The sequence below is a fragment of the Lucilia cuprina genome, chromosome 4, assembly GCF_022045245.1.
Source record: "Lucilia cuprina isolate Lc7/37 chromosome 4, ASM2204524v1, whole genome shotgun sequence".
In the NCBI taxonomy this organism is placed as follows: domain Eukaryota; kingdom Metazoa; phylum Arthropoda; class Insecta; order Diptera; family Calliphoridae; genus Lucilia; species Lucilia cuprina.
This window is the reverse complement of record NC_060952.1, coordinates 31,826,987-31,847,653: the sequence shown is the minus strand read 5'-3', so window position 1 is coordinate 31,847,653 and position 20,667 is coordinate 31,826,987. Positions and strand designations below refer to the sequence as shown.

At 30.7% G+C, this 20,667-nt stretch overlaps 1 protein-coding gene across 1 annotated transcript; it reads right to left on the bottom strand.

Annotated features, from left to right (window-relative positions):
- Nucleotides 1–1,673: 1,673 nt before the first annotated feature.
- On the bottom strand, nucleotides 1,674–16,184 carry LOC111683472 (leucine-rich repeat protein soc-2 homolog). Its single transcript, XM_046950611.1, has 3 exons — nucleotides 15,919–16,184; nucleotides 3,374–4,040; nucleotides 1,674–3,307 (listed from the first exon to the last, which is right to left on the bottom strand). Exons 2-3 carry the CDS (start codon nucleotides 3,798–3,800, stop codon nucleotides 1,863–1,865), a joined length of 1,872 nt encoding a protein of 623 aa, XP_046806567.1. The 5' UTR covers nucleotides 3,801–4,040; nucleotides 15,919–16,184; the 3' UTR covers nucleotides 1,674–1,862.
- Nucleotides 16,185–20,667: the final 4,483 nt, after the last annotated feature.

Sequence of the window (20,667 nt, the reverse complement as noted above, 5' to 3'; positions counted from 1 at the left end):
TATTGTTTTATTGGTAGAACGAGTACAGGCTATACTCATGCATCAAGGAAGCAGTAAAAATCCGATATTTCAATGTCAATGACAAGCTTATGTTAATTTCACTGGGTTTTCACCAAAATTGTATTTCGAATATGTTATTTGTAGTGACTATTCTACATCTCCGTTTGGACTTTTAACTGGTTTTTCATTTGTAAAAAACGCGAAAAAATATGTAATCGCGTTCTAGATACGATTAAAAAGTATGCCTTTGACTTTTGCATACAAAACAAAAAACTTTAACTGATGAGACATCGTTTTTGAATTATAGAATTTTCCTCGGTTCTATTATTCCCGATTCTCCCATAAACACATGATCGCCAATGAAACGCTAATGTTAAAAACAAAAACTGTTTTACCTAAATCGAAACACTTTGTCATCATTTCCACCTCTGATTAAACGAAGATATACGTCATGTGACTTTTAACAAATAAAATTGTACCTGAATCCTTCACTTAAGATACTTCTTTTTTTCTATGTTTCAAGGACAAACATTATTTGAGGAACTGAAATTATACGGTGTTAATTCTTTCATTAAGAGTCTCTACATCATTCTCTTAACCTACTTGCTTCTTCCTTCGAATATATTAACCTAGACACCAACATCGTCTATGCACTTCGTCTAGTTAAACACTTGTTTCGAGAGTTGTCGCCCCTACAACTAAAACTTGTTTGCTGACCATGTTTGAACCAATCTTGTTGTTTAATGTGCGGTTTTCTCACAGTATAGTTTAGAATTCAATAAGTCTTCCCCAGGCCTAACATTCCCTTTAACAACATCCCTTTCCAACATAATTCGCATTTTTAAAGAGTCTATGTTCAAAACAGTTAAGGCATGGTAAAGAAAGAATTGTGTGCTTATAGTTTTAATGCTATATAAAAGAGTCAAATGATAATAAGACCATTTTACTTATAAACTAAATTGTTAATGCATCTATGCACGACTGCCTTGGCTAACTTAGTTTGGTAAGTAAAAAGTCCAATATTTCGATGTTTTAAAAAGTATTAAAATAATAACATAGCACCCATCTTTTGTGGAATTTTGAAATGTTTAAATAATAAAGAAATTAAAATACGTTTTGATTCCATTTAATATAAAGTTTTGAATTAAAAATAAAGAAAACAAAATTAAAAAAAAAAACATCAAACACTTACCATTATATTGAGGACTTTGAAGATTTGTTAAAATAACGATGAATTTTATTGAAGTTTTTGCAAAAGCCGAAGAATCGAAGAAAGTACACCGTGTTGAAAAGTTGTTCTATATGTAATTAAGTTTATGCGCATTTTGGTAAAAAATATTTTAATCGAGTTTAAACGTTTTCTTAAGCTGATATTTTTCTATAGGCTTAAAGTATTTCTTTTTGTTTTATGTTATTTTACTTAACAAATTAAAGCTTTATTATATGTTTTCTTTTTTTCTAATTAGTATGTATATAGATTTTCATGTTAGTTATTAATACATATGTAGAACTTTTCTTTTAGTTGTTTTTTGATTAAGCATTCGTTTGGTTTTAAATAAATTGTTCGAAGAACCGTTTTTTCTTTTTCTATAAATTGGTTTCATTCAAAAGTTCCAATTTTATTTTAAATAAATAGTCGTCGTAGTAGTAGTTGTTAGTGGGTTTTTTTTTTGAAATATAAATAAAATCTCTAAGATATGAATTAAATTTCATTTTTAGATGTCATAGACGCATACTCATGTTATTACACACTTTTTTCTGGTTCTCTGTTAGTTTTGCTCTTGTGATTGTGACTGTTGCGCTGGTGAATTTTGATAATAATATGCATTTCCTACGTAATAAGTACGTATAACACCATCCACTCACATTTGCCTATACGGTGAATGCATTTTTAGCCACTGTAAAACTAATGAGGGACCTCCTGCCTGTATTTCGGGCGGTATGGTGCTCAGTGGACACTTGTCGATGTTAAGATATTTAAGGTTAGTGCACAGGGCCAACTCGTAGGGTAGTTTTTCCAAGCAAGGATTTTGATTGATATAAAGATTTTCCAAATTTTCCAATGAGCCAATTTCTTCGGGTAAAAATTGTAGATTATTTTCGCTTACCGATAAATGGGTTAAATTATTTAAATGTCCTATGCTACGAGGCAGCATAGATATTTGATTTGTTTGTAGTATTAGCTTTTGCAATTCATGCAATAGACCAATTTCATTGGGCAGCACCTCTATACGATTCTCTTCCAAATCCAAAATACGCAATTTGCGCAACTGTCCTATAGTATTGGGTATCTTTTTGAGCATATTATTTGAGAGTATTAGAATCTCCAGATTTTGTAAATTCATAATATCATCGGGCAATTTTTGTAAAGCATTTGTGGCCAAATTCAATTCAACCATATTCACCCAGGTACCAACATCCAGCGGTAAAGCTGTCAAGACATTTTCCTTCATATTTAGTTTAGTTAAACCCTTGGCACGAGAAAATATACCATAGGGTATTTTATCAATACGATTGTGTTCCAAATTAATACTATAAACATTAGTGAATTGTGCTGGACCACCAGTGGGATAACTGCTGAATGCATTGCGTGACAGTGTGATGGTGGTCAAAGCACTTAGTGATGCTAATAAACCGTCTGGCAGTTGGGTAATACTGTTGCCCTCCACATTAAACTCATCCATACATTTGCAATTCTTGAGCGAATTCGGCACCGAACTCAAGCGATTGTAGCGTAAACCTAAACGTACTAAATTCTTTAGATTTCCTATAGTCTCGGGTATGTCTAGCAGTTCATTGTGCTGCAAATCCAAAGCACTTAAATTCACACAATTTCCAATATCTTCGGGTAAATGTTCCAAGTGATTGTGTGACACATCCAGTGTAGTTAAATTAACCAAAGCACCTATACAGTCGCCCAATTCGCGTATCTTATTCTCTCTTAAACTTAACATAGTGAGGTTGGTTAAATTTCTTAAATCATTAGCCACCAATGTGATACGATTGAATCTCAAATATAAGGTAGTAAGAGAGCGCAGTTTGTAGATGACAGCGGGAATTTCCGCCAATTTATTGTGTCTTAAATCCAGCACCTTAAGTTGTTTGCAATTTTGCAGGGTATCGGGTAATGAGGTGAGAGAATTTTCATTCAAGGCCAAGGTTTTCAAATTCACCAAATGACCAATTTCTTGAGGCAATTGACCGATTTTATTACTATACAAATACAATTCGGTTAAATGTACACAATCTTTAACACTGGGCGGTATAACAGTTATGGATGATTTACTCAGATCCAAACGTTTTATGCCTGAAAATTTGTAATAAAAATTATTAAAATATTAAGAAAGTTTTATTGTAACATTACGCATCCCACCTTCATCTCGACATCTTTGCAGTGCCTTGATAACATCTTGATCGGCTTGTATGGGTTTCGTTTTTTTCATTGTCGGTTTTGGTTTATTCGATTCGGGGTGCTTGACAGTCACCACTTTAGGTCTGGTTTCTGGTGGCATTTCGTTGTTATTTGAACTACTATTTCCCTGATTATGATGTGAATGATGATGTGAACTTGTTGAGGCAGATGTATGTAAACTGGGCGTTGTTAAATTACCAAAACAATGTGTTGTCAATGCTACAGCACCTCCTCCACCACCACCGCCGCCTCCAGCACAGGCAGATGAATTTGACGCACTACCACCACCACCACCGCCACCACAGGCAGTTGTTGTTTCTTGTTGTGAATCGTCTGATGCTAACGATGTCGATGATGCTGTTGCACCGACCGATGAACACAAGTTCATAATTTTTCCCAGTTTTACGTTTGGTAATGACAATTTGCTGCCCAAAACGACGCTGTATATAGATATCAATACAAAAGAATATAATAAAGAACAAAATAAAATAATCTAAAGATATTGACAAAGACGACGACGACGGTGACGACGTTGGGGTTTTAGATGTACACTTTGGTGTTTTCGTAGATAATTTTGTGATTCAGTTTTTTTCCAACTATTGTTTCCTTTAAGTTTTGTTAGGAAAATCTGTAATAAGAAAGAAAAATATGAAGTCATTTACAAAAGTTTGATTAAGGGAAAGATATTGTTTTATTAATCATTATTTAATTTGTTCGGGATTTTTTGTTTTTGCTAAAAATTAAAAATTTTAGTATTTTTCAACAATATTTTTCAATATTTAATTAAAAGTACTTTTAGAAATACTTTAAAGATGAAAGAAAAGTTTCAAAGACAATTTTGAAATAAAAACAAAACCTTTAAGAATCCAAGAGATTCATCTAAACCGAAACTTGGAGGATTTTTTATGTTCTCACCAGCGATTTTTTTTTGGGACTTCTCTCACTAAATTCTTATACTACCATTTCCCTATTATTAAAGTAATGCATGAAGGATCTGGGGCTAGGTCGCCTGTCTGACATTACTCTCGCTTGCGTCCAAGATGTTATGGCCCTTTTTCAATGGGAAACGCACAAGTCTCCTTATGAACCGAAGTAGACGGGACAATGTGTTCTAGGCAGACGTGCTAGTAGGCTTGGGCTACCTTTCAATGAACACTGTCGCAGTTGCAAAGACATGAAAAAGGAAGAAACGGACTTTCTCTATCTGTGAAAAAGAACCGTTTCCTTGGCAGCTACTTCTTATCTAATCTTGGAAAGATATCAGGAACTAACCTTAATGATATCCTAAGATTTCTCACTGCTATAGGCTTGATCTCAAACTGTAATATACTACATCTGACAAGTGGAGTGGTCCCGACAAGTAGAGTCTCTTGACTCTACTTGACTGTTCGCGCATAGTGAACTACCACGTAAACCCACCAACCAACCATAAGCTATTGATAGACTATTCTTAGTCTTTGATTTAGTCGATTGATTATATTATTATCTATTCTAAGGAATATTATGTATATACTTAGCGATTGATAATTCTATGTAATAATCTATTATCTATATGTTTGGGATACTGTTAAAATTTTCGTTGTCAAAAAGTACTAAAAGATCTGCAATTTTCCACTCCTGGTTCAAACTAAAATTAGTTCTCAAATAAACAAAAATATGAACAAAATTCATTTATGAATTTTATAATATTCGATAAACTGAAATACACGATCATGATTGATTTTTTTTTTAATTTCCAAACCATTTTGGTAACAACCGGAAAATGTTTTTTTATTACCATTCTATATAAAAAATAAAGAAAAAATTATAATAAATAAACACTTGTGCTTCATTAAGCATAAAATGCAATTAATTTAAGGGCAATATTGTAACAAAAAAATAAGTATTGTTGTGGTTTGTATGTCAAACAGATAATATTATGGAATTTTTTAATGCAAGAAACGTGATCAGATTACTTAATCACATAAGAAATTTTTATAAAAAAAATGTAACAAGAATATAGTTATAAGAAAACTCTATAGTTAGTCAGTAAGTCCATAATACTATCGTAGAAAATTGTCAAATTTCAGTGGATTTAAAAAAAACTTTTATTAAAATATAAAAAAAAAACTTGCGAACAAAAATCAAGTTCAAGTTTCCAAGTTGAAGTTTAATGATCAGATTAGTTAATCTTAAACTAATTATAGTATAATATCAATCCTCAATCCTGTTGTTTCTAACTGATCTAGTTCAAACATTACTTAGGGCGGGTTTCTTACTTATCAGTTAAACTAGGCTTAACTTGCTGTAAGATTAAACTCGAACAAATTTAGGCGGACTTTAACCGTTAATTGTGTTTTTCAGTTTTAGATTTAAGCTCAGTTACATTTGTTAGTATTGCCAAATTTTCACTTATAAACATAAACAATGAACAGCTGTTTTTACAAACAATACTTTTGTAAAATGGAAAATTTTGGAAAAATGTTAAGTAAACATTTAAAACAATAATTAATGAAACAAAACAAATCAGAAAATTGCAATTTACTTACAATATTATGTTTTTGTTCTTCCGAAATCATTGTTTTATTGTTTTTGTTAATTGTGTTTTCTCACTTATAACTTGAGTTTATTGGCCAATTACACTCAGTTAAACTATGATAATAAGTAACTTTACTGATAACTGAAAAACATGAAACATATATTAAACCAGGTTTAACCAAAGAATGAAGATTATCTTTATCAGAAAAACTCGCCCTTAGAGGTCATACATTGATATTGGATTGAGATCCACAGGTTTCTCAATTTCATGATGTTAACGAAATCAGATTTAGTCACATTTATTTAAAAATATGTTTAAGTATAGTTAGTTTGAAGGGAGGACTATATACATCACAGAAAGGCCTCTATTGGGCCTGTCGTGTGCTCCTTAACTGGTGCCTTAGGTGGAAATCGAACCCACCACCTCCGTTCTACCAGACTAACTGCCGTTCCTCTAAATGCGAAAGAACATTACTTTCTCATTTTATATTCAAAACATTAAAAAATTTTCGAATTTATTAGTTGTTTTCAATCTCGAAATATTTAAACCTTAAGTTTGTCACAACTGCAGATTTCTTCTTCAGCGATAACAAAGTGCTAGAAATAATGGCCTCCGAATCCGGATGAACTTCCCACATACCATACTATCATACTATATCAATCTATTATTTATTACAAGTAATTAAAAAACGTTGTTGTTGTAACTGATTGGCTGTGACTGAATGTCCTTCCCTGGGGAAAAACTTCCGGTTCATACAGCTAAGTTGACAATCTTCGGTAGATTGAAAATCGGCTCGTTTTGGAGCGGAGATCCAATTGTAATGAGACTTTAAAAAATGTTGTATTTATGTAATAAGTTAAGTTTATGTAATAATATTCTGAGCCTCTTCTTAAAGATACTTGAAGGGAGCATTTTCTCAACTGCTAATCTGAACGAATACTTGCAGTTATGTGCCTGCTAAAATTTGTTCAGGTTTGTCCTAACTATCTAGGACTATCTAGAACTAAAAAATTTCCGAATCTAATTAAGACTGACTGTTGTTGTAACAGCTAAAACTATGCAATAATCTAGTTGGGGGTTCTACATCAATGTCCAGACCTAAATATTGTGCTACTTCAACTGGATGCGTCCATAAATCCATTGGACAGAGTAAAGTAGGGTTGGCTGAACAGTTGAATATGTGGTGGGTGTCATGAGTGCCCTGGCCACATGCAGGACATTCGTTGGGGACGGCACGGTCTATACGTGATTAGTAGGCATTGCCAGAACAACTCTTGTTTTTCGCGACAGGCTTCCTTCCGTGTCTGCAATGGGCGGTGGGCGACCTCCAAGTACAACGTTCATGCGGTATCCTGTGACCGCGGAAATTATGGCGTCTCTATGAATGTCGTTCAAAGCTACCGAATACAAGGACTGGTCTAGTGGGTCCTGTACATATTTGCATATGTTTTCATCGCAGATCCTTCCTGACATAACTTGGGTCGTATCCAACTGTGTGATGTTAAGATTGGGATGGCTTTTCCGAAACAAGAATTAGGATTAACTTTATCCACTCTAACTGCTCACATATATAAATAATTTTATATTTTTCTTAATACAATTGCGAGAAAACAAAAATTCTGAAAAATAATCGTAAAGTAAACTGTAACATAAAAACTGGACTTTTAATATTCAAATTAAATGCTGAATAACTATTTTTGTATTTTATACTACCATCTGAAGGAATAGACGACCGGCTGGTTAGCTTTGTTTTTTTCTTTCTTTTGTTTAAAAAAGAAGAAAACAAATGCGTCAGAATATGAATGATTGTCGTCACAAATGTTAAATACTTCTGGCAAGACTAGTAACTATTGTCACTTGGTTTGGTATGCAATTGACAATAACACCAACGGAGGAGGACAAATAAACACACATACCCAAAGACAATATAAGAACATTAATATAATAATAAATATTGTCTCGTAAACTCAATTGTAATAAGTATTTTGTATATTTTGTCATTGTTGTAAGCTATAGTACATAAATGGCGGCATTGATTTGCGCACTTACTTCATCCATGGTGTACATATTGTCACCAGAAATGCTAAAAAGCGTAAATTCTACTTTTGGATTGACGATGGTTCGCTGCTTCAAAATACATGTTGTGGCAAAATTTTCAGAACTATATTGTCAAAATTACGATTTTATTGACATGAAATTCAAAAGGGCGTAACAACAAATTAGCCTTTTCCACAAGTCAGAAAGTCCTGGAGGTGCAGTCATAATCAAACGTGTTTAATGTTGGAATATAAATCTTGAAAAAAAAAAATACATTTTTATAGCAACAGTTTTTATTTAGTTTTTTGTCTGTGCTGTAAAATTTTTAAAAGTGTTGTTACGTCCTTTTGTATTTTAGATGACGATATGTATTTTTGTACATAAACAATACTTTTTTTATACTTAGTACTTAATGCATATTCTACATTGTACATACATTTTATAAATGGTTCCTAACTGCATACAACACTTAGCTTAACACGTAATTGTAAAGGGTATCACTTTACTCCTACTTCCTATAGCAAATGCCTTCTCCTTCTTTTCGATTTTTTCAAACTTATAACATTAAATGGTACATATTATGTTAAGGGGGAATTCTCAAGAGGAATAGTCAGTTTTCTATATGAAGTTATTCTACTGGACTTTGTATTTTGTTGTCTTTACCACAATATTCATATTCAAGTGCATACCATTAAAATAAGGCGTCACTGTCATTGAAGAAAAGAAAGAAATACACAAATCAAATAAGATGCATTATAAATAAGTTAAAAAGTATAGAATATTGAAAATTGATTGTCTGCTAATGACGTTTTATGAGTTCTTATTCCAGTTTATACTGGTCAATTATGACGCATTTCCAAAACAGATGATAATGATGATGATTATCATTGTAATGATATTGTTTTCCTTTTAGGTTTAGTTGTTCATACTATGGTTTCTTTATTTTTTATTTTAAAAATTTTTTGATTGAATAAACAATTTAATTATTTAATAACAAATTATAAGGTTTATTCTGTCTTTAATTTCTTAAGTGTTATTAAATTGTTAGGAAAAGGATTGTAGTACATCAAATGTACCATTATGGCCAAAACGTTAATGAGTTTTGCTATCGAGTGAATTGTTATTATGGAGAAATACACAATTTCTTCATGGGACGTAATCTGAAACTATCATCCAGCGAAGTCTTCAGCAACAATTTTCACCTCCTGGAGAAAGGAAGTCACCCAAAGATTTATAAAAAGGGTCAAATTTGTCTGCTGTTTACCTCCTCAGCTTATGCCACTTTAATCACGCACAGATTGCGAAGTAGAAAAAAGGACCTCAAAGCACTAGCCGTCAGCACTTTAAGAATAGACAAAGAATCCTTGTTAGTTACCTAAACAATTGGCCGGCCGGTGGTCAATTATGCTGATCCAGAGGGGTCTCCTATGATGAGTGATACCCAGTGGAAAAATATTCAAAGCCGCCAAAATGCTGCTCTATGAACTGTAACGGGTTGCATGCAAATAACCTCGAAGCACCACCTACACGAAGGTCCTCCCAGTCAAAGAACATTAAACACTTCCTCCTGTGATGTTACCAGAGAAGTCATAACATTACACAGTTGAATTCTCCCCCGAGTCATGTCTGGAAGGACCTTCGTGTATACGAGAAGAGCGTCCGAAGATGCAGGTTCCCATATATCGGAGCAGCTTTGCACGTCATTCATAGAGACGCCATTAACTCCGCGGTTTCAGATTACAGCATGAATAGCGTTTTTAAAGATCGCCAACGCCCGTAAAAGAAATAGTGAAGAACCTGCCGAACAAGCGTTGCTCCCTGCAATACTGAGATTTGGATGGAGCCACCCTTACGGTCCCGCAGAGACCGTGCCGTTCCTAATTTATGCCCATCATGTGATCATAGTCTCCATGATACCCACTACATATTCCAATGGTTTTATGGACTAACCTTACTAGTGTAGCGCAATATTTTGGCTTGGACCTAAATACAGAACCCCCTGTTTAAAAATCGTATAGTTTAAGCTGTTACAACAACAACCTCAAATGTTTAGATTATATCGACTACATATGCATTAAATGGCAGTATCTCTCTCTCTCGCGACAGAGAGTGAATTTAATTTAAACAATTTGTTTTAGAAAAATTAAAATATATGCTATAAAATGTCGGAAATATGCAAAATTTATAATAAAATTTATAAAAATATGCAACAACAACGATGCCATTTTGTAGCAATTTCTTTGATTCGAAAAGAAAACTAGTTAAAAGTTCTTTTGAGTTACTGACTAAAAAAATGAATTTGCATAGAAATCCTGTACCCCGTTTCTGTAACTTTGAGTGAGAAGTTCTCACATCGAGAAGTGTAAAACAAAAAATTCCATCGTTTCTCGATTTGTGAGTAAAAAGTGTTTCTGTAACTTAAAGTGAGAAGAGGCTGCACGAATTACGTTTTTATTGGAAATTTCCAATAAAACAGCTGCCAAAAACACAAAAATTAAAAGAAGGAAACAAAAATTACCGAACAAATTTATGAACGAAGAATAAATAAACAAAAAATATAGAAATTAAATGAAAATTGTTCGAAAAATTATCCCACTAAATTTGCCCTTGGCAAATTCTAAGTTTATGTCCACGTACTTTTTTTAGCATTTGCTTCTGTATATCCGAAATTCCTTCATTTTCTAAAAATTAGTGAACAATATTTTTTTAAATCTTAAATAATTATAAATATAACATTACTTTTTCATTGTTTCATATAATTCATGTTTAAATTAAATTTTATTTACTTAAAAATTTCCTTTCCGTACCGTTTTAATATGTGAGTTTTTTTGACAGTTCATGTGAGAAACTTCTCACAAAATTTTCTTACAGAAACACTTTTACTCACAAATTTCCAATAACTTAAGTCAAAAAACATAAATGACAGATAGTTCTCACAAAATATTCTTACAGAAACACTTGCATGTGAGAAATTATATTTTGTTTCAATTCACATTGTTTTTTCTTCAATTTCACTGTTTCATGCGAGAAACTTCTCGATGCGAGAGTTACAGAAACAGGCACTGGTTATGACATTTTTAATATAAATCACTTTAAAAATAAGTTAACGCAGTGGTCGGGGAATTTGTATAAGAGAACATAATTTTAACAAGATGTATTAACAGTGTTGTCACTTTGGTTATTATTAACCAAAATTGGTTATTTTTTGCAAACAATTGAACTAAATACTGTTTGCTTTTATTCAAAAAATAAAATTAAAAAAAACTACCTATGAGTTTTCCACATATGAAATGAGTTGATTAAAATCATAACAACGCCGTAAAATTATTTAATTTACATTAGTCAATCTAACACCGTAAATAATATTTCCTCTCTCTCCTTTTGGTGCATCCATGAACTTAAAATCACTTTTTGGGTCGATTCAAACTCGTCCGTCCTTCCTTTAATATTTCTATTGGAACTTTTTATGTAAAGAACTCGCGATACTTATATGGTGGGAATAGTCTACGTAGTAAGTAGATTATGTCTTCCAAATTAAATTTAAAATTTAAAGTATAATTGCAACTTCTATACCTATTTGAAATTTTGCATAAACAATTATTGTGCTAATTAGCCGAAATTCTAAGATAAATGATTTAATAAGAATAAATAAAGTATTTTCTGCTAATTGATGCAAGAATAGTATCACAATATCTTTAAAGTATTAATCAAGTGGTATTTTTAAGTAACACAGATAAGGAAAATTAAATTGTATTGTATATAAAAGTTGTAATAACATCTAAACTCATACGACGAACAATAATCGCGATATATGCAAAGATTTGATACTCATGACCTTTGACTTCTACTATCTCACCATGACTTTTAGTTCTGTATTTATATATCGGTATATATTGACTCTATCCCTCATAAAAAGTATCCTCTGAAAATGACTTTAAAGTTCATAATGTACTGCAATATAGAGACAAAATTCAACATAATAAAGGAACTAAAATATCTCTGTCATAATTGACCATACGTCTCATAAGAGATCCTGTACAGAAAATTACTTTAGCGCTCATAACTGTCTTCATAATACCAGTTTAGCGACAAAATTTTTCCACTTCAGAAAATGAATTTGTCATTTTAATGTCCAAATTTAAACATAAAACAAATAAAAATAATGTTGTTTACTTTTTTCTTAATTTGGTTATTTTTTATTCGAATTTTGGTTAGAAAAGAAATTTTGTTGTGGCAACACTGTGTATTTATGATGTTTATGTCGTAAATTTTACATTTTTAAATAAAATTTGAAGTAAAGTTTACAATTATGTGATAATATCACTATAAAATTCTTATACATATGTAATTCGTATGAATAATGTCCACTTGAAGATTTATTCAATTATTCTTATTTCTTTAAATTGAGTGCATTATATAGAAGACTTTTATTTAAATTTTTGGAATTTCCAAGGTCTTGTGATATAATGTATAAAATTTTTCAATAACAATTATAAGGAAATCTCAGATAATGAATTGAGTGTGTAAACAACATATAGCAGTAATACTGTTTAGACATATGGATCAACAGTATAAAACGAAAGCTCATTGTAGTTGTCAACAAACACAGCAATTAAGTTCATTCTTTCGAACTACGATAAATGTGTGTAAAAATAACATATTAAAATGAAAAGAATAAATCAAAATAAACAAAAATATAAAATTAAAAAAGATATACAATGTATTTATTAATGTTTATATACAGTATTGTTCGAAACCTAAGCAACTTTTTTTTGGCATTGTGTACAAAGTGCTATAATTTCTATTTTAATTGATTTATTCAAAATTATATAATTGATAATAAAAATATTATGTGTCTACATTATACTAACAACAACAAAAGTTTAATTCCATTTCGCCGTGAGTTACAAGAAAGTAATTATATAATATTATAACATATCCTTTTAGTGAAGGCCCAATAATGAATGTAGAGCAAAAATTTAAGGGTGCGGCCATGATTTTTGAAGAGAAGGGTTAGTCCTGATGTTGAAACACAAACAGAGTTGGATTGTTTTTCTTCTTGGGACGTTTTTCGCCGACAAAATGAATTATATGATTGAGAACAACGAACAGAACAACTTAATTTATTGCGATTTTCAGTATGATAATGAACCAAAACCTTTGGAAAAGTTGATCTAAGAGTAGTTATCGAGTAATGCGACCCAAATTATTTGACTGTCCATCAAAATCTCCCGACTCAAGTCTCTTAGAGATGCTGTTCGGCATTCTGAAACGCTGGGTTGAAATTCGCAGTTTTAGAAAACATTGCAGCTTGCGAATGGCTTAAGATCCGCTTGGGATTAATTACGAACTACACTAGTAACTAATCTATTCCATAAAGGTGTTTGGAACTCAAAGGGACCAAAGTTTTTAATAAGAAAATCAAAAAGTTGCTTAAGTTTCGAACAGCTATTTATGGAGTTAATTCAGTTATTATTTTCTTGTAACTCACAGCGAAATGGAATTAAACTTTTGTTGTTGTTATTATAATGTAGACACATAATGTTATTATTTTCAATTATATAATTTTGAATAAATCAATTAAAATAGAAAATATAGCACTTTGTATACAATGCCAAAAAAAGTTGCTTAGGTTTCGAATAATACTGTACATACATGCATTCATTTATACATAAATTCTATATAAATATGTTCATATATTTTTGTAGATATTTTTTTAAACAAAAAATTGTACAACTGAATCATCAGCTACATCATTTTCCTCACAACAAAACAAAAATTTCACTATTATTAAATTTTATTTTTTTTGTAAATTATTTTTGTTGCTTTAAGAAAGATATGAACAACGACAACAACAACAACTTCGGAAAAAAATATGATAATAATTAGTAAGAATTCATAAATAAGTCAAACACAAAAAGAAATATTAAATAAAATAAATATATAAACACAGTTGAAGAAAAATGGGTTAAATATTGAAAGCAAATATATGACAAAACCACAGGTTGGGGGAAATATTGTGGTGGTGGCTGGCTGGCGGGCATACGATCATTTTAGAATGCAACAAAATCACAAATCAAGGCAATATAGAAATGTAAACAAACACACATTTAAATAACAAAAAAAATAAATAAAACAGAAAACATCTTTTCTTGTTGTCTAATAAACTAATGGATAAAAATAAACGGCAACAAGCCGCCTACAGTTGTGGGCAATTAAATACATAATTATAAAATTTAATTGGGTTTTTTATTTTAAATTATTTTTTTTAATTTTTCTTTTATTTTTTTAATTGTATAATTTTATTTTTAAATTTATTACAAACATTTTGGAAAAATTTTTATTTTATAAAAATTCCAAATTCAACCCCACTTTTTATACCCTACACCACTTTAATGGGGAGGGTATATTGGGTTTGTGCTGATATTTGTAACGCACAATAATATTGGTGCTATACCAAGCGGCTTGCAATCATTTTCTAAGTCGATTTAGCTAGAAAATAATTACGTTCGTACATACCTACTTAGCTAAGATTAAAAAGACAAATTGTGACTTAAGATATAGATGTAGTCGTATTCATTTAACCCGCTCTAAACGTCAGAAACAATTACCAAATTGTTTCCATATCTACGTTTTCTAACCGTGCTATAAAATTTAACATTATTATACCCTACACCACTATAGTGGGGAGGATATTATTCGTTTGTGCTGATGTTGGTAACATAAATATATATTGGTCCAATACCCACCTTTAAGTATACCGATCGATTCAGAATCATTTTTTGAGTCGATTAAAACATTTCCGTCCGTCTGTCCGGCTGGCTGTCCATGTAAACCTTGTGCGCAAGGTACAGGCCGCAATTTTCAAGATAATTTTATGAAATTTGGACCAAGCATGTTTTGGCACAGGAACGAAGCCTATTGAAAATGGTTGAAATCGGTTCATTATTTCACCTAGCCCCCATACAACCGTACCTCCCGATTTGAACTTTTTATGCCATAATTGCACAAATAAGTTTTATATGAGTATAAATGACACTGAAGATTTTCGTAAGGATTGGCCCTTATTTGACCCTAGCCCCCATACAAACCCCCCTTCAAAAATGTCTTAAACGTATAAAATTGACTTGTAACCATTTGTATCGCAATGAAACTCAACAAAACTAACTGTTATTGAAAAATATATACTTTTCCCAAATTTACCGAGGATCGGCCCATATTTGACCTATATAATGCCTCATTTAGAAATTTTAGTTTTTTTATCAATAAATTGCTTAAATATTTTGGATTTATGCTAATATTCAACATAAAAGTTTCTTTAAAAAAAATACAATTTTTTTAAATATACTCATGGTGTAGGGTATTATATGGCGACCATGCCCGACTATACTTTCCTACTTGTTTTATATTGAATACAAGTACAGATTTGTTTTGATTTATGGGGGAGTTGATCATTTTGTTATAATTTTTCCTTGTTTTGTATTTTTTGCACTTTATTGGACAGACAAGGCCATATTGTATGAACTATAACGCTTGGATACCAACAATTTCTGTACATAATATGGCAAATATAAATTTATTTTTACCGATCTTAAATTTGTATTGATCACTTTTGTAAAAAAAAGTAAAGAGGCCAAGACATATTAAAATTGTGACATGAAAGAACATCACTAAAATGCACTAGTAACTGATTCTGACTTTTCGGAATACATGATATTATACACATTAGCACAAACTCGCATAGCAGCCACTATAGGTACTAAAGAGGAAAAGCTATAAAAGTATTGGAAAAGAATTTACACAACAGACGCAAGATGTCCTAAAATAAGAGCAGACAAAGAATTTAGCTACACAAGAATTTCCGAACTTTTAATGATACAATTAAAATAGTAAAAAAAGTTGTTATTAAAAAAGATTTCGTATATATAAGCATATTTTTATTAAATCTTACAGTATATTCTTGTAAATTCCATATTTTTGATTTGATTTTCCAACTGAATTTCTATTTTTGTTTTAAACACTTTACTACATGTTTTAAAAAACTTTTTACACATTTCTTTCTTTTAAAACACATAAATTTATTGACATATTTTTATTTGCTTTTAATTTGCACTGCATTTAAAAAACTAATAATGTTTTTATTATTGTTTTGTACTTTTATCTACCAAAAAGTTCTTTATTATGCTTTACAAAATTTCTTTTTATTCTTCTATTTTCCGTGACAATATACCAAAGTCCTGTGCCGTTAAATATTAATGACGGCGACTGTCAATAAATATTACGGCGTTGGCTTTAAAACGACAATAAGCCGGCTAAGTTTTTAGCTGGTGCGTTTAATACACAACACTTATATTTAATTTGATTTATACTAAAATTTTCTCTCCTCACGGTAGATTTCTGTTCTCGGGCCCCCCTTAACACAAGAGAAACTATATAATTAAGTGATGAATTTTATGTTTTAAGAGCATATTTTTGGATATTTTTTCGTTACAGATATTTTTTATAATCGCATATTTTAATTGCATATGCTTAAATGAAATGTTTTTAAGTTTTCGTAATTTTATGATTGATATCTTGAAGAATCATAAAGATATGATTGATAGAGCTTAAACCTTTATTTTTTAGTTAACAGATTCGACTTTCAGATATTATAACGGATTTTATAAATTAGGGTTCTTCTTGATTTTATAAGGTCTCAAATATGGTTAAAAAACACTTTTTAGAGCATAGTTTTGGTTGTCGTTATCTTGAAATCATATAGATATAACGAGGGGGCTAAACCCTAATTTTTAATTTAACAGATTGAACTTACAGATGACTTAACGGATTTTACAAATGAAGGCGTCTTCATGCTTATATAAAGTCTTAAGTATAGTTAAAAAACATTTTTAGAGCATATTTTTGGTTGTCCTGATAATTAACAACAGCCTTATTACCTACCCCCCGAAAACTACTATTTAGTACTATTTGATAATAGGCCAGAAAATTTTCAGCTCTATCGGTGAAAGTTGTATATTTTGGTCATGTAGGGTTTAAAGCAAATAAAATTTGTCCAAAGGAGTTTAGGTAGCTCTTTTGTCACTGTCACATATATTTAATTGAGACAGTAAATTAGCCTCGGTCCTGAAATGGAAAATAGTTTTTGACCATATTGTCATTACTCCTCAGATGACAGTTTCAAAATCACCATAGTGTATTTTAAACATCTTAGTTTTATAAATTTTAAATTTTTTCCCGACTACATTATTATTACACCAAAAGCTAAACAAAATGAACTACAACAACGCTAAACGAAATAAAAAACAAAATACACAAGGCATCTAAAGTTTAGTGTCCCCTTTGTAAGCGAGAGCGCAGGCAATCGTCCCTTTACTGCCTCTTTGTAGCGTGTAGAGTGACAATTGACTTCCTAGTAGGACAAGCCCATGTTAAAATGGTTGGTCATCTGGGTAGTCAGGTTGCTTGGGGCCACCACACACGTGTACACCTTTTTTTTACAAAGCATGAAAAAATATGACATTTTTTGATGAAATTTTCAGAGGTTGTCTCGGATTTTTGCTCATATCTCCGTTATTTACCGCCCGATTTTGCTGATTTTAAATAGCGATCTTCTCGAAAGCATGTCTAACAGAATTATTGAAGATTCGGATCTCGCCGATATCTGGGGTCTTCTAAAAACTGATTTCAACAGACAGACAGACGGACACGGCTTAATCGACTCCGCTATTTATAAGGATCCAGAATATATATACTTTATAGGGTCGGAAAATTATATTATAGAAATTACAAACGGAATGACAAACTTAAATATACCCTTCTTACGAATGTGAAGGGTATAAAAATAATGTTCTTTAAATTACATTTTTAATTATGCATTAATGCCCGAATTCAGCGAAATAAAAAGAAAACAATTTTTAAAATTTTGTATGAAAACTACTCCGTTTTTGCTAGTGTTTTTTGTTTAAAAATCTTAAATATTGTTTAAATGGCTTAAGTATGATATAGAAATCGAATCATGCAAAATGATTTTGTTATGGGTAAAACAAAACGAATTATTTAATAAAGGTGGAAATATCGATGAACCATAAAAAACATGCATTTGTATAATTTTGTATATTTTAGACTGATTTAAAAGGGATGAGGGCTATACTGCTAATTGTATTAACAGTTATACAATTCACATTAACTTATATTGAGCATAATTTGTTAGAACTAGATAGTAATATACCATGGTACGTTATGTATTTAAGGATTAAAATACATAATTAAAAGTTACTAGATTATCTCCTTTTACATGGATGACACATTATACTATATAATGATCTACCTAGAAGTACTTACTCATAACTTAAAAGTTAGTGTCATTTCTTTTCCCATTCCTAGAATTTATTATTATGAGTTTAAACATGCAAATGACCTCACCAAACAGCAAACTTTAGGAATGAGTTTGAAAAATAAATGCTTGCATGACATAAGTAAGGTCCTTTTAAATATTCAAAATATACAACTTTCAATTTTCAATTTGCTGCTACATATGGAAACTTTTACTTTTTTTCAACTTTGTCTACAGATACAGACAGACATTAATACATACAATACATATAGACAGGTTTCCAAAATATATAAAGCGTGTGTATTTTTTTGGCGTTTGTACTTATTACTCTGTCCTAGACAACATGATTTTGCATAGCACCGGATATGCGTGTATAATAAAATGTCAAAATTAACATAAAAAGATTTGTTGTAGGGTTCTATAGTTGAAACGAAAAGTCGACTTTTCGACTTTTTGCATTTTATGAAAAGTCGAATTTTCGACTTTCGACTTTTTGCATTTAGTTAAAAGTCGATTTTTCGACTTTTTTCATTTAAGTCGATTTTTCGATTTTTCGACTTTTAATATTTTATAAATAGTCGACTTTTTCCGACTTTTCGGCTATTTTTGACTTTTTTTCTTTTTTGACTATTTTCGACTTTCCGACTTTTTTCGACTATTTTCGACTTTTTCCGACCAGAGTTAAAAATTTATAAAGTTGCCAGAAGCGCAAAATTTATATTGTTGCCATTTAACATTATATTATTATTATGTATTATTATTATTAATAAAAAAAATATTTATATTTTTTCTATTTGTTGCAATTTTTGAGTTTTTCCGATTTCTTTCTATTTTCGACTTTTTCCGACTTTTCGACTTTTTTTTGGGACATTTTTCGACTTTTACCGATTATTTTCGACTTTTTCCGAATTTTTCGACTTCTTTCGACTTTTTCCGACTTTTTTCGACTTTTTCCGACTTTTTCCGACTTTTTCCGACTTTTTTCGACTTTTTTCGACTTTTATTTACAAAGTCGACTTTTTGCTTGGACGATAGTCGAGTTATCGACTTTTTTGGAACAAAATATTCGACTTCGACTTTTTTCGACAAAAAGTCGATTGTTCGATTATTATAGAACCCTAATTTGTTGTATATATTGTTATTCTTTCTACTTCTTCTTTTTGAAATACCTATACACGATTATATTTTTTTGGTCGTTTTTCCGAAAAAAACTACCCTACTTGCAAATATGTGGGTATAGTAAAATGTTATACATAATTTATGTTGAGAGACACAACAGCACCCGTTTTTATTAAACAAATTACAAGTTATTTGAAATATAATTAAGTTTTTGACAAAATCACTAATTCATTGTAATTGTTTTTTTTTTAAGATAATAGACTTACTTTTGAAAATGTTTATTAGATCTCAGTAAATAACTGTAGAAAAAAATAGCAAAAAATCGTTATTTTCTGACGGTCACATACAACTTTCACTTTTAAATAAAATTTTATTTAAATGTTTGATTTAAATTTATTATATTTTATATAAATTATTAATTAATTTTCTTTAAATGTGCACTGCGTAAATTTGCTTTTGTTTAATTAAAACATTTTTAACATATTATTTATATGTTTTTTTTAATAAAAAAATATTTTCTTTACGGAGTTACAAAAAATATTACGTGGACTACGACAATCTGAAATTTTTTTACTGTTATTGTGTATGAAAAAAAAAACTACACACAATCCTGTCATTTGTTTTTCTTTTCCTTGTGTATTAAAAAAGCGCAAGTCCTGTTATAAATGTTAGGATAAAGATACAGTTGACAGCAGTGTTACCGGATTTGTCCACAAGTTGGGTACTTTATTTTTCCCACTATTTTTTCGATTGTAATTTGAGTTCTGATTTTTTTACAATTTTAAACATTTTTCCCAGTCTAGTCATTAGTTTGGTTTAAACAATAGTCTAATAAAAACTTTTTTCTAGTCTATTGTAAAATCTATTCTATAGTCTAGCCCATAGTCTTATCTATAGTCTAGTCCATAGTCTAATCTATAGTTAGTCAATAGTCTAGTCTATAGTGTAGTCTATAGTGTAGTCTATAGTGTAGTCTATAGTGTAGTCTATAGTGTAGTCTATAGTGTAGTCTATAGTGCAGTCTATAGTGTAGTCTATAGTGTAGTCTATAGTGTAGTCTATAGTGTAGTCTATTGTGTATTCTATAGTGTAGACTATAGTCTATTCTATAGTGTAGACTATAGTGTAGTCTATAGTGTTGTCTATAGTGTAGTCTATAGTGTAGTCTATAGTGTAGTCTATAGTGTAGTCTATAGTGTAGTCTATAGTGTAGTCTATAGTGTAGTCTATAGTCTAGTCTATAGTCTA